Below are 15,251 nucleotides of genomic sequence, written 5' to 3' on the forward strand. Positions count from 1 at the left end.
AGAAATAATGCTAATAATTTTCAAAATATTTTTATTTTACATACTCTTATTAGCAAGTTAACTGGACAAGCAAAACTTTTGGCTAATATTCAAAATGTTAGCACATGGGAAGAGTTAAAAGACACCCTATAGGGCGTAATTTTTTAAACCAAAGAGATGAAGTTTGTTTAAATAGAGATTTGGTTTTCATGGAACAGTTAAATATTGAGAAGCCTAATAATTTTTACGATAGAATTTTATATATTTACATTACGGGGTAGTTATTACCCCGTAATTCTACATTGCCCGATTAAATTATTGAAACTCGTAAGAAACATCATTCATCCCAAGTTAGCGTTATAATTCATTTTAAGTCTTTTAATTCAGATGCTACAATCTCTTTTAAGCCAACATTTTTGGAACTCGTTTAACTTCTCGAACTATCCGCAGCAAAGTATCAAAATGTATAAAATATTTAATATTTAACTAAAATTTTGCAGGTGCTAATAAATATTTAATAACTATAATAAAAGGGGCTGTACAATTCAAAAAAATTACTTGAAACTTTAATCCAGCCGCTACTCTTCCTCTGCTGGTTTGATATAAGGTTAAACTCACTACTCTAATGATCTACAGCCCTATTAATATATTTTCAACATCTCATTATAGTATTCGTAATACACCTTTAAGTATTCGTTATATGAGAGCATTTAGAATAATTTAGATCATAGTATTTCAGTTTAAAGTATATCGTTTCTAAAAGGATAAATCTTTCATACTCTATCTCACTTGACTTTTTCACTCTTAATCCCTTATAATAATTATAAAACACAATCAAACCATAAAACAAAAATTTTAAAAATAAATACTATATAACCATAAAAAAATTGTATTTTACTATTTTTTAATTTTCGATTCCTTTGTCATGAAATTCCTGTTTCTTGTCTAATTGAAACTGCCTAGGAAGGAATCTAAGCAAACAAAAATATTTCTATTTACCATGACACAAATGACACATCGCACGACGTCTCGAATATCAACAAATATTCCGGAAAGATCAGCCGAGTATACAAGGAGCCGCGTTGCTACTGTGAGTCAATTATCAATAGACGCCACTAAAAAGCACCCGATTCCCATCACCATTCGGCTATCTCCGACTGTCCCAATCGGACATTTAAATATTATGTGAATGACGGGACTGGCGGGCAACCACTAAAACAGCAATGTTTGTTGCTAGAAGCAGCGGTTTCTGGCAATAAGAATTAATAGAATAATAATTTAATTGAAATAAAAAATAGCGTTTCTGGAATAATAATAATTAATGATTCTTTAAATAAATTAAATATAAATAAAGGATGCAAAGAAGAAAATTGAATTATTAATTTTATACATAATACCCTAATGTAAGTATCAAAAAAATGCAGTTTGGTTGAACGATCCAATGTAATGGAAATTGAATTCTTTTTTTTTGAATAAATAGTTTGAAAATTTTATTTTTCTACTACCTTATAAGAAAATTTTTAATTTTATTTCCCTGTCTAATTGAATTTTTTATTTGACTATATCTTGCTTATTATTTTTTATAAAATTAATTTTTTACATCAAATTGTGCTAATTAATAAGAATGGAAGTAGAAAAAATTTTATGAATACTGTAGGAGCAGTGTCATTTACTTACTGTTGATGCTTTTGCTGGATCAAACTTCATCCACGTAAGGAAATTATGCACTTTGCTCCCTTTTGTTATACAAATAACTATTATTTAAAAAAATTCTCTACATATATGTGGATATATTAAAAGGAAAAGCATAACTTAAACAATAGAATATTGTATATTTAGAAAAAATACATAAATCAAAAACAAAATTTATAAAATATTGTAGTATTGTACTTTAATTTTAATCTTAAATATATAAATGTTATTAATCTTTTTGAACTAAGTACCTATAAGTATTTTTTTAATAACTTTTATACCTAGGTAGAGAGGTAATTTTGGGAAGTGAAATATAATGGATTTAATTAGTTATATAAACGTACCATATATTAAAAGTTTTATTTTATAAATGCTGCAAAGACATGTATATGACTGATTTGAAAAAAAAACTTAATTATTTTATGCTAAAATATTAATTTACAATCCGCAGTTTCGATTAATACTCATAAGAAGAAACAGCAAAAAACTTTTGAGATAGGTAATGTTTTTTCAAATATTTGCCTAAAACTTACATAAAAAATTATAATACACATATACTTACATATATACTTAAACCTATAAAAATATACCTACTATTATATAAAAAAAATACTGATAACTAGAAAGAAATATACAATTTATTATTTTCTTCTTCTTTGATGGAAAATAAACATATTTGTCCATTTTTCGTTTATTCAAATGAATTAATTTATCTTATTTACCTGTTCCATCATTTGATGTCAGTTGTCTCATGCACCTAGACATTTACAGGTACATGTTAATCTTATATAATTTTATAAAAAGATAACTTACTTATCATAGGTTTCATCATTTAAAGATCTTAAAAAGTTTAATATGCTCTCAATTTCAATTTATCTTGTTGATTGCTTGTTCAATGATTGTACTGCTACTCGTTGATTTTCAGTCGTGTCCTGATTAACAAACGTTTCAATTTCTACACTATGGCTAGCTTCAATATTATTGGAAGAACATTCCCCAAGGAGTTCAGCGACATCACCTAAAAGAGAATCACTTCCCTTCCTTTGCTCGTATAAACATATTAAATGTATGTGTTTGCATATTGTTGTTTTAATGCAATATTGTGGATACTCACATGTGTAGCAATGAAAACAGATCTTACATAATTTGCAATACAATGTTTTGCAACCAACCTCACAGACTTCATTTAGGGAAACATTATAAAATTCTTCTTTTGCATTTTTCACCTGAAACAGTCCAAATCCAGTTTCAGTTACCATATTTGCCATAAGCATTTTTTCGGCCATTTTATGAGCTTTTACTATCACTTCATCTTAATAGTTATCTGGTCGTTTGAACTTCAAAACTCTCTGCCACATCTTTGCGTCCACCAAATCTTCAATTACATCCATCAACCTATAATTTATATTAATATCAACTTTAAAGCCCTTAGATTCGTGGATAATCAAATTTCGATGCAAATTTAGGAAACAGATCAAACAGAGAATTTATAACGTTTCAGCGTGAAAGCTGAAAATTATTCAATGACAAATAAAATATGTAAGAATTTGTAATTTATAAAATACATATATACAAATCCTAGGCTCAACCCGACCCAACTACAGTACGTTACTTATTATTAGCATTCACTAATTCCCAACTCTCACTGTGACATAGTACTTGTCTATTGTAATATAGTGTTTAAAAATACACTTTTCAGGTATTATTTTAAAATACAATAAATAATAATATGGTCAATATTTCACAAAGAAACAAAGGAAAGTTCAGTATAATCACGATAATCGCAATAATCGATCAAATTAGCTAGAGCTCTCTTACGAAAGTAAACAACCAGCCAACAAACGCAAAAAAAGCGGGAAAATTCGTGTCGTTATTTTTGTCATTTACGTCAATGACGTCAAATGAACGGAATTGAGTGCTTGTTAGTGGCGTAGACGCCACTCCATTAGAATTTTTCATAATAATAGAATTCAAATTTCAAAGAATAATTCCATTAGAATGCAGTGAAGTAAAGTTCGGCGCGAGATTTAAATCAGAAACAAAATAGTAATTAAATAGTTGTGAAAAAATACAGTAAAACGCTAGTGTTTTCATAGTATAAGTGTGGAAGTGCATTAGTTGATTATTTTCATTTATTTTAATTTACACCCAACGACAAAAATTCTAGTCTTTTTTAAAATCTTTACATTTTTTTGGAAATATTCCAGGCACGATACTAGCTTCCTCAAATTTTCTGAAAATTTGAGGAATAAATGTCAATTTTTAGTAGATTGATTTCAACTGTCTGGAAAAATAACTTAAGATTGTCTGGAAAATGTGGATTTTTTACAGTAACTGCTTGGAAAATAAATACGTAATGGATAGAAGGAGATGTAATAAAAATTTTCAGGCTATTTTACAATTTCTTCTAGGCAGTTGAGGTCATTTTGCACACTTTTACAACGCTTTAATTTTAGCTTTGGAAGAAACGTAAACATCAACATTTTGGCGCCCAACAATATGGAAACATTTCCTCTAAAAAAAAAATTAATAAGAATTAAAGCAAAAGACTTTTAAAAAAAAACAACAGCAGTCGATGTATGGATGGGAAAATATGTCCAATTGCCTGGAAAGAACTATTAATGATATTTATTCCAGAATGCTGAAGCGGTTTTGATTTGCTTGGAAAGACCTGATCCAGGCTAACAATACGAGTATATGCCGCAAACACAAATAAAAGTTCCAAAAATAACACCGAAAAAAAAAACAAATTGCTACTAAAATGCCGAGTTAAATATCCACAACGTCAATAAAATTATTCTTATATATCAGAGATCGCTTTATTCATTCTTTAAAGTGCATCTGAAAACTAGTATAAAATATACTTTCTTTGTTAATTAATTAATAAATAAATATGCTTCTTGAATATTTTAAGATGAAAAGAAAAAAGAAAAAGACTTTGAAATTAGTAGCTTATTGATTGGGTTCTTTTAAAAATTACTTTCTAAAGTCTAAAATGAAAACCTGCTGTAAAAATAATAATCTACTTCGTCAAGTGCACACCACACTGGTATCCTATAGTCTGAAGAGTAATGTCAAGAATATGAATATTCAATTCACAATATGCATATTTTTTAGGTCAACAATTGTTAATTTACTGACCATATTCAACACTAGTGTCCCCTTTATTTCACACATTACAGGTATAATGAACCGCAGCTCTAGAATGCTGGATTTTGATGATATACATCAAACATATTGTATGTCTTACTTAATAGATCGATCATTACTAGGATATGTTTTCAAAGTTTGGTCTCTTTTATTTATCAGTGTCATATGCAAGATATCGAAAATTTAAAACAGTGAAACATAAGAGTATCCTGAAATAGGCGTTCCACAGCAATAATTTGGGAGTTTTGCACTAACAATTCTTGGAGAAAGACGTAAATCAGTTGCTATATAAATTAATTAATAATCTTATTGATAGACATATTGGAGCGTTTGCCTTCCAAAAGTTTCAACAAAAAACCAAAGATTGTTTTATTCAGCAATAGCTAGAACTAGTGTAACAAAATCTTCTCTCTTACGCAAAGTGGGCCACCTATACAACTTAATGTTAAAACTAGTAACTTCAGCTAATAAATATTTTTATTAACATTAATTATTTAGGATAAAACATTGCAAAAAAAAGATAAATATATGTATAGGACCCGGGACTCAACAGACTCTGGCCTGTTCCGGTTACTATCGACTTGAAAACTAATTTTCCCCGTATAGAATTGATTTTCAGTGATTAACGGTCGAGTAAACACGACAACGAATTTCGTGCAAATAAAATTGAATGCACCCGTTATGCCGTAGATGATGTAGTTACGGCGGCAATTTCAGATAAACTGGACCGCACCGCAGTTCAGGTTGGATGGATCATGTAAATCGGGCTTTAAAAATATAACCAATGCAGTAAAATCAATGTTATGTAAGGCGTTAGAGATTAAATAAATTCTCATAATGTTCAATCCAATAAAGGTCGAGTAAGAGTTATTCTACGGTACTTTATTAAATGTATAATTTTAAAAAAGTAGTCCGTTCTAACAGTAAAATGTGACGGACATATTGTGCCTTATATATTTATAAATATGCTGTTCTGCATTACTTCTCTACTATGTAACTTCCTTTTAAAGTCCCTTTTCGGATATAATACAATTTATACATATGAGTTGGGGTGGGTTTATATAATATAATATATAGAAAATATTTATTAATATCTTTGGTACTTTTTCTAATCTTTGTTATCGCGTTAATATTCAATTTTAGTTCAAAAAGTATGAAAAACAGAATATGAGGCCTGGGTTTCTAAATGCGTAATATAAATATGACGCATTTAATTTATTTATTATTAAAAGATTTGCAATTTTTTTGTTAGGTTAATTTACTTATTAATTATGACACCTTTTATATTTGTAATAATTTAACTCGACGAAATTATAACTTCTGAGACACAGTATAATATGCCATTGTTTGACAGCGTTATATTGATTATTAATTATTAAAAATTTATATTAATTATTTGACAGCGTTAATATAGTAAACCTGTCTAATAGGTGGTAAATTGAAACCGATAATTGAAAAATTGTTGATAGGAATAAAAATAGGACAAAAGAATGAAGGATTTATTAAAACAAAAAAAAAACGAGATCAATTGCAGAGTAAGCTAAAAGTACTAGGTTAAATTAAATTTTTTGATTATATGCAGGAAAGGTACGAAAATTGCAATATTCTCAAATATCTCGTATAATTTATAAAATTATATAGTTATGCATGTCAACAGAAGGATGCCATTAACTTAGATTGAGAGCTTTAATTACATATATATAATATTTATGAATTAGGTTTTTTAAAGGCGAATATATAGACGAAGAACGAGATTAAAAAACAAAACTCGTTGTGCTAGAATTAACACCAACATATATATATAAAACTATGTCGAGTGTTCGCACTAATAGAAATTCTAGTTGATTAACTTTAATCTCGCCAGTTTGACTGATTATTGATTGGTTTAACTCGCATCAGCTCCTCTCTGTTTTTTTTTTAGAGAACTTTTATTTTTGACCTTTCATATCTGCTCGTTTCCAGGATCTTTGTTTATAAACTAGAGCTTTAATTAACTCTTTCATTGAGGTTTTACCACAAAAAGCTTAATTGAAAATGTAGGTAAAGTTAAAAATTTAAGATAATGAAAAAAGGGTCATATAGAGGTTTCCTAACAATCTTTTTTGGTTATTTTCGTTAATTATTATTTTAAAATTAATATATATTGCATTAAAAGCAAGAAAATTGAGAATTTTTTGACATACCGAAAGTTACTAGCAAGAGTATGTTGACACAAAAAAAATTACATCATACTTAAATAAATTAGTGCTGCCTGAAAATTCGAATAAATTATTTATTGATCTTTTTGTGATATGAGTTCACATTTTTTACTCATTTGCGAATGCTCTTAACGATAATCTTCCTTTTTTATAAATTTTAAAAATTACATCTTATATAGTTTTTCCAAAATTACCATTGCCCTAATTAACTGCATTTTTATATGGAATCCGAAAAAAAAAATTAAAACAGATCGGTACCCTGATGATAGACAGAAATATTTTTTTAATTTTAGTAGATTAAATTAGGATTGATTGGTATGATTTCCAAAAATTTTTTTTTTTTTTACAAGAAGTCTTATAATTCTAATCTTCATATATAGTACAGATGGAGTAAATGATGTGCGCGAAATATAGTCCCGCCCATCGATGCAACCTTGGCAGATTTAGATGAGGAGAATTATGCCTACTTATTTTAAATTATTTTACCGTACAGCTTTGCTTTGTAAGCAGCTTTTTTTTTTAAATATAATACGGTCCTGTAAAATGGGTCCAAACCGATTTTGAGGTTGTGCCAGGTAATGATATAATAATCCCTTTTAAGTAAACATTTAGGGTGTAATTGGCTAGGTTCATCAGAACCGAGCGCTACCTGAGCGCTGGAAGTTTTGCCTTTTTTTTTTCAATTGCGGCTGAAATCTTTTAAATCGTTGGCGGTTCATTTCTAAAAAAAATTGATGGATTGTCCTGCGGATCGCACATTTTGTGTCATCATCTACAAGATCCAAACTGGCTCGGGGTCTATTGTACTGTTTTGGCGCTTGAAATTGAGGAGAAACGTCATGTTCCCGAAGAATGTTATAAACACTACTATGACCAACTCCTAAAAAAAAACTTGTGTAAAACGTATATTCTGAAAAAACATAATTTTTAATGAAAATTAGCTTTCTTTAAAAATTATAATAAATTAATTGGACAGACGCTGTACAGTGTGTCCCAAGATGAGCGAATTTATACGTAAAAATGACGAAAAAATTTGTAGTTGAAATTTGACCGTTTGACATCCAGCCCTGCTTGATTAAAAAATGAAATTTAGCATATTTTTATTTTTTAAAAATCAAGCCTTGATACGAGCATTTTTAAAATTTTATGAGTAGGCAAAGTGGTATTTCTAGGTACGAAAAGTTTATAAGAAAAAATTGTTTAGAATGCAAAATTATGCCCGAATACCGAATTTCATAACCATAGGCCTACTTTGATTTTTACAAATTTCAATCTCTAATAATTAAATATGAATAAAAAAATTCATCGGTACACAAAACGTAAAAATCAAAGTAGGTCTATGGTTATGAAATGCGGTATTCGGGCATAATTTTGCATTCTAAACAACCTTTTCTTATAAACTTTTTTTATATCTTGCCTAGAATTACTACTTTACCCTCCACTTTACCTACTTATAAAAGTTAAAAAATGTTCGTATTAAGGCAAGCCTGATTAAAAAAAAATAATAATATGCTAAATTTTATTTTTTAATCAAGCAGGGCTGGATGCCAAATGGTCAAATTTTAACCACAACATTTTTTGTCATTTTCACGTATAAATTCGCTCATCCTGGGACACACTGTATATTAAAAATATTTATTACCTGCTGCTTCTGCTGTAAACTGGACTTTTTGCACTTTTTCACAGATTTACAGAATACAGATGCAAAACTGATCGAAAATACACGTGGGAGCGCCAGACTTCAGATACGCCTCCTGGGTGATGGATTTCCATCACCCGCCTAGTACGGTGGCAAGGGGTTTAATTTGCTGCAAGCCTCTGCGCCGCGTGCTTCTAATTTTCTTTGCGTAGTACGCGTGTTTATGATTAATAATTAAAATATAAATTAAAGGCTGTACTAGCACTTTGGCAGCAACTTTCTAGTTTGGGCTTTAGCTATATTAAATTGAGAAGAATCAACCAGGATTGTTTAGAAAATTTTTTTGGCAGTACTAGACTACAATAAGGCAATTCCATAAATCCAACTCCAATAGAATTTGAAAGGGCTTTCAGAAAACTTTTTGTCAAACTTTTTTGCATTCAAATCACATGAATTGTGCTGACGACTTAGGAATTCTCTTAGAGCATTTGAATAATACTAAACGTGCGACTTTGCAAAAAATTAAAGCAATTACCCTGCAAGATTATGATTACAAAAAGAAAAACTTGCCAACGCAAAATGCATTTATTTACGTCTGTGTGTACTTAATTAATAAAACTCTAAAAATTCATAAATGTGATATTTGTTTAAAATTTGCCAGTGATGCTAATGTTTTAGACAACAACTTATTTACTAGACTTAAACAGTACCATAATGACAGTGACAGTGTTATCGAAAACATTGAAAGGAGTCTGAAGTCGCCAAATGAACAATTTGTATGCCTAATATATAAATTGGAAAATGTTTTTGTTAAATTATTTGAAACAAATTGCAGTAAAGAAGGAATTTCACAAAAATATTTCGAGATAATGAAAAGCATTAATTTTACTCACCCATGTGATAACTTTCCTTTCCAGTATTTAATAAAATTATTTATACGACTTAAAATATTTTATACTTTAAAATTTGCCAACAGAGATTTATCATCTGCCAAAAAATCAGATAAAACTAAAAGAAAATTAAAAATTTTGTTTTATATTTAATGTTTTGTTAAATAAGATCCTTAAATCTGTTAAATGAAATAAAAATGTACTCAAGAACCCTTACATTCTGTTTTATTTAAGCCTATTTCTATTTTGACATTATAAATGCATTATAATATCCCAGCGAAATTATAGTCCAGAACATCTATCCCTACAAAAAAAAAACTTAAAAATGCATTGGTGCGGGCCAGTCCAAACCATCCTTTTCAAGGGCATCGAATATCGGGAGCTTATATCCGCGATCTTTCGCATCTGCTATTCTGTAAATCTGTGACTTTTTTGTATGCTGGATGCTCGTTATCACATATGTTATATATGTTCATAATCACTTCCTTTTCAGCAATGGTCACATGTTTTCGTACTCTTTTCTTGGGGTGTGACAATGGGGGCGTACGTGGTGCGTCAGCCATTATTTGTTAACAAACTAATTAACAAATTATCAAAAAAATAAACACAATCTTAACTTTTCAATATTGCGAAGATTCAAATATTCGAGTAGCAGAAAATTCAACCAAAACGATGTAAAGCCGCTCGACTAATAAAATTAAATAAAACCCCAAGTCATGAACCCTATCGAGGCTCTAGGCCACACCTCCGGCGCAGAACGATCACGAGACCACTCAATCTGTTCGGCAACCCAAGTATAAACATAAATAAGGGCATATTAGTAGGCAACTAGGTGTTTAGTTTTTTATTTAAGTTTAAACCCTACAAAATTGAAACTTTCCAAAAAATAGAAAATCGCGCCCTTGAAAAAAGATATGAAACACTACTAGATCTTTTTAGAAATGAGCCGGTTACCAATTTAATAATCTATGATGAGGCAACATTTCACATCAGTGGTCGAGTAAATAAGCATAACTGCCGAATTTGGGGAGATGAAAATCCTCGAATGTATAACGAATTTGAAAGAGGTTCTCCTAAGCTGAACGTTTGGTGTACAGTATCGAAATCTAAAATTTATGGGTCATTTTTTTTTCAAGAAGCAACAGTGAATGGAAACAATTACAGCGATATGTTGGAAACATTTTTTTATCCTCAACTTCAGCAGGATGGAATTTTAGACAGGGTCTACTTCCAGCAAGATGGTACACCACCACATTTCTCCATGGTCGCAAGAGATTCCTTAGATATTACTTTTGGAAACAGATGGATAGGGCAAGCAGGTCCAATCGAGTGGCCACCTTATTCTCCCGATCTAACCATTCCAGATTTTTGTATATGGGGATATGTAAAAGACCGTTGCTACAATCCAACCCCAAGAAATTTGGATGAACTGCGCAACAACATAGTAAACGTTTTCAACCAAATTACACCGCGAATGCTACAAAACGCCTTCGGCAACTTATTTCTCCGTCTACATTTGTGTTTCGAGCAAAATGGGGGTCATATTCAGCAGCTAATTTATTAGTTATAAATTAAAATTAATTTCTTCAAATGTTTGTTGTTAAAATTGTTGTAAATAGTTGTAATTTAATACATTGAATAAACGCTTTTTATAGACATGGTAATAGCGCAAATTATTTAATTATGATCATGCTAAAGCGATTCATAGGCAATTACCAGAAAATGTTCATCAATCACCGAATATGTATTCTAGGAAAATTTTCAAAAAGGTGTCATTTACTAAAATTGGCTCTGTAAAAAAAATAATGAATCTAAGACAATTTATACATTTTCGGAAAGGGGATTTAACAGGCTTTCATGTGAAATTAAAAAGTATAGGGTGTTACATTTAAAATTTTTGAGAAATCGACCTTTGAAAACCATCAATTTTTTTATTTTATTTCAGGTAAATTTTGAAACTTGGCAACACTGTCAAAGAAAACTTCAAAAATATTGTTGAAGTTCTGCGAAAACCGCACATTGTTGTCATTTTTCGTTCTCGACTTAAAAACAGTTAAAATGTGTCAGTTTATAAATGGACACCCGGTATTATTTTTAATTTAACGTCATTTTTAGTCGAGATAAATACTGTATTCGTTTAATATTTTTTTCCAGGCATACTGCTCTTGATGTAGATTCAAAACCAAAAGAAAGTGACAAGCCAGTCGTTCACTCGTTGCAACATGCTTCCACAAACAACCGCACAGACCGCCCAAGACCGTCGTCAGCACAAAATCCGGTTCAACAACCAAAATCAAACCATCCACATCCCCTCGTTCAACCGGACGTTAGTCGCGTTATCAACGAGACTGTCCAGACATCAGAGCGTCCAGCTCAGAATGATACGCAGCTGGTGCTATCCAAAGTTGACTCTCTCAGTCTTAAGTTAAACGAGAGTGTACCGTCAATATCCGGCATTAGTAGTAGTAGTAGCAGTAGCAGTATTAAATCTTTTCGTCCCATTGTGAATAAATCCAGTTCTGTGATAGAGAATCCCGTGCCTTCCCCAAACTGCTTATCTCATGATAGCTCAAATTTACAAGGCGGCAAGCTGTTTTTTCAATCAAAATCATTGGGTAAGTGTTATTTTAAACTTTGAACAATTTGTCTTGGTTTATGGTTTTATAGGGAGGAAAATGTTTTTGACTGAGATATAGATATAATCCTCCGGCATGTATTGTTCTAATTTTAATACGAAAACATTACGACTTTTACAAAAAGACTTACAGCATTCTTTCTTTCTATACAGTGTGTCCCAGAATGAGCGAATTTATACGTAAAAATGACAAAAAATGTTGTAGTTGAAACTTGATTAAAAAATAAAATTTACCATATTTTTATCGTTTTAAAATCAAGCATGCCTAAAAAAAATAAAATCAAGATGGCAAAAAACAAATAAAACATCACTTATGGTTTACAATGGTAGTTACTAATTTGAAAGAATAATTTATTGAATATAAATAATTTATTCAGATGCAATAAATCAACACTTTTCCCTATGACGATTTTTTTTTGAGAATTGCTAATTTCGCGGTTAATTAATTCTAATAATATAGTTTTAAATCAGAGTAAAATGGAGAAAATTGTTTTAACATTGAGAGATCTAGATCTTATGACTAACTAAGTGGTTATTAAGTAGACAAAGATTCTTGAAAGAAAAATTAAAAGTCAAGAAGAGCCAGCCTATATCTGCTTCATCGACTTCCAATTTTTTTTTTTTTGTTTATTTACTTGTATCGTCCAATGTTCTATATGTCTTGCTTAGAATTCCGAGGAAACTGATTTTAAACTAACTTAATAAATAAAAATAAAGCAAGGAAAGTAGTTGCCAGTAGGGATAGTCCTAAAGCCTGTTTTAAAAATCTAACAATTGATATTCATGGTGTCCCGCAAAGTAAAGCACCCAAGTTCTGTGTTTAAAAAGTGACTTTAAATAAAATCAGTTTTATTGAAAACCGCGTAATAAAACTGATTTTGTCTTAGTAGAATTTATTACCTGCCAAAATCTGACTAGTCCAATAGTTGGAACCTTTGGTGTGTCACATCACGATACAGTTTTACCACTAACCAAGTTTTTTTTTAGGTAAAGCTGTCTTTAGATTTTTTTTCAGAACTTACGATTCGATTAATACATCTTCAATCTTAAACCATATCGCAAAAGTCATGAAAATTTACACTCGTTCTTTCTTCCTAAGTTGTTTTTTGACTGATCAGAGGAGTGTGCTGCCGTAAGTGTAAAGTCAGGTCTAAAAAAAACCATGTTGATTGTCCGTCGTTCAGAAATGAGACAAGTGGGGCACTGCATGACGTCTCTCGCATTTTCCGGAATGTCAACCGAGTATATAAGGGCTCGGCTCAGGTCTCCTCGTTGCAGCACCGTAGCAACAGTGTTTTTGTCGATGTATCTGTGGTTGGAACCTTCTGCACCATACTGCTGGATACCAGTGCAACAAAGACAATTATAAAACCCGACATAGTACAATCTGCAGCTAAAGTTCGGCAATCAAAATGGCGTCTACGAATAGCGACGGGGGATCGAGCAAATGTCCATGGTGAAACAAGCCTCACGTTCGCCATAGGAAAAGCGACATTTGAACATCCTGTGATAGTGGTTAAGATTGAGGATGAGGTGATCATTGAAATGAACATAATGGACACCAAGGGCTTCGCGTTAAGTAAGGAGTTTTGAAGATAAACGATTAGAAAGTAGTTTTGCATCATAAGAGGAATTACATTGTTCAAGTCCTATTTTTTGATACCAGAACGGAGTGAGATCGTTCTGGAAATCTGCGTTGATAGCAAGACGACAGACGGTGAAATAGTCATGTTCGAACCTGTAATGCATGGCGAAGTTGTTGATCGAAGGATAGCAGTGGAAAAGACCTTTGTACGCGCTAAAAGGAATATTCCTGTAAGATAATAAATGTCAATCATTATTCTATCCTGAAAAAGAAGAGCACGGATTTAGGACACTAGTCCGCAGTTTCAGCAATACTTCTGTAGATAACTACATGAGAGAAAAAGACTATATAGTATTTGATCTGTAGATATCGAGACGTTTTTGATACTGGAAAGAAAGAGAGGTCCAATGTAGTCCAGCACAAAATCAATACAAGAAATGTTCATCACATTTGGCAGACAGCACGAAGACTGCTATTTGCTAAGTAAGAGAAGACTGATGAAATAGTTGATAATATGGTCAAAGACGGCATCATAGAACGATGGCAGTTTTCACCGTTGGTATTGGTGAAGAAGATACACGGCTTTACCAGATTCTGCGTAGATTATCAGTAGCCTAATAATGTGACTAAAAAGGACAGCTATTCTCCTCCTCACATACACGACACTTTGGCTGGATCGAATATCTCTTACTCGTAAGAATTGAAAAGCTATGAGGAGAGATTTGTCAACATCGCAAAACCGTTGACCAGGGTGATAGAAGAAGAAGAAGAAGAAGGAAAATTCTAATGGTCCCAAGACAATCAGGAAATATTCGATCACCTAAAACAGGCCCTGACAAGCGCAGTAGGTGCGCTACGTCTCTTAATTGTGTGCTTGTCAAATGTTATTTATAGCTCAAGAGCTAGCCCTTACCTGAAGGAAAAAAGATACTGACGCTACCAAAAGTGGTAATTGAATAGCCGTGCTATCTCAAATTCAGGATGACCAAAAAGAAAACATCATTCACTATTTTGGTAACACGCTGTCCAAGTTAGTGAGTAGTCTATAGCCACCAAAGATACTGGGATCTCAATCATATTTAAGTGCGCATTTTCATTCACGATGCCAGCGCTCGATTTATAAATGCATATGATGTCAATGCTACAGACAAGAGGTCCAACAACGGTGACTTGATTTGGCTCTATGACCGTAAGAGAGGGAAGGGTCTGCCATTCAATGTTTATACATCCTGGGATCTATAATACAAAGTGTTGATGCCATTAATTTCACTTCTATACAGAATACAAAAACCCTCGGTAGTAAAGTTCGAGGCATTCACTTTCACCGACTGGCTCCTTATTATGAACGCCACAAAGATGCCTGAGTTGCGGCAAATTCAACCAGAGTCAGATTTGAAATTCGATAAATTCATAACTCATCATTCCAATGGCTAAAAAAGTCGGTATGGCGTGAACCGTGAAGTGAAGCAAGACTTATTTACTG

At 31.5% G+C, this 15,251-nt stretch overlaps 1 protein-coding gene across 2 annotated transcripts in view; it reads left to right on the top strand.

Annotated features, from left to right (window-relative positions):
• Positions 1-15,251, top strand: part of LOC126738132 (calcium/calmodulin-dependent protein kinase kinase 1) — an 88,956-nt gene that overhangs the window by 49,022 nt on the left and 24,683 nt on the right. For both annotated transcript variants that reach the window (XM_050443302.1, XM_050443301.1), the window contains one exon: positions 11,703-12,163. In XM_050443302.1, the coding sequence (XP_050299259.1) occupies positions 11,703-12,163 (461 nt within the window). The remainder of the gene's footprint in view (positions 1-11,702; positions 12,164-15,251) is intronic.

Source organism: Anthonomus grandis, chromosome 7 (assembly GCF_022605725.1).
Source record: "Anthonomus grandis grandis chromosome 7, icAntGran1.3, whole genome shotgun sequence".
In the NCBI taxonomy this organism is placed as follows: Eukaryota; Metazoa; Arthropoda; class Insecta; order Coleoptera; family Curculionidae; genus Anthonomus; species Anthonomus grandis.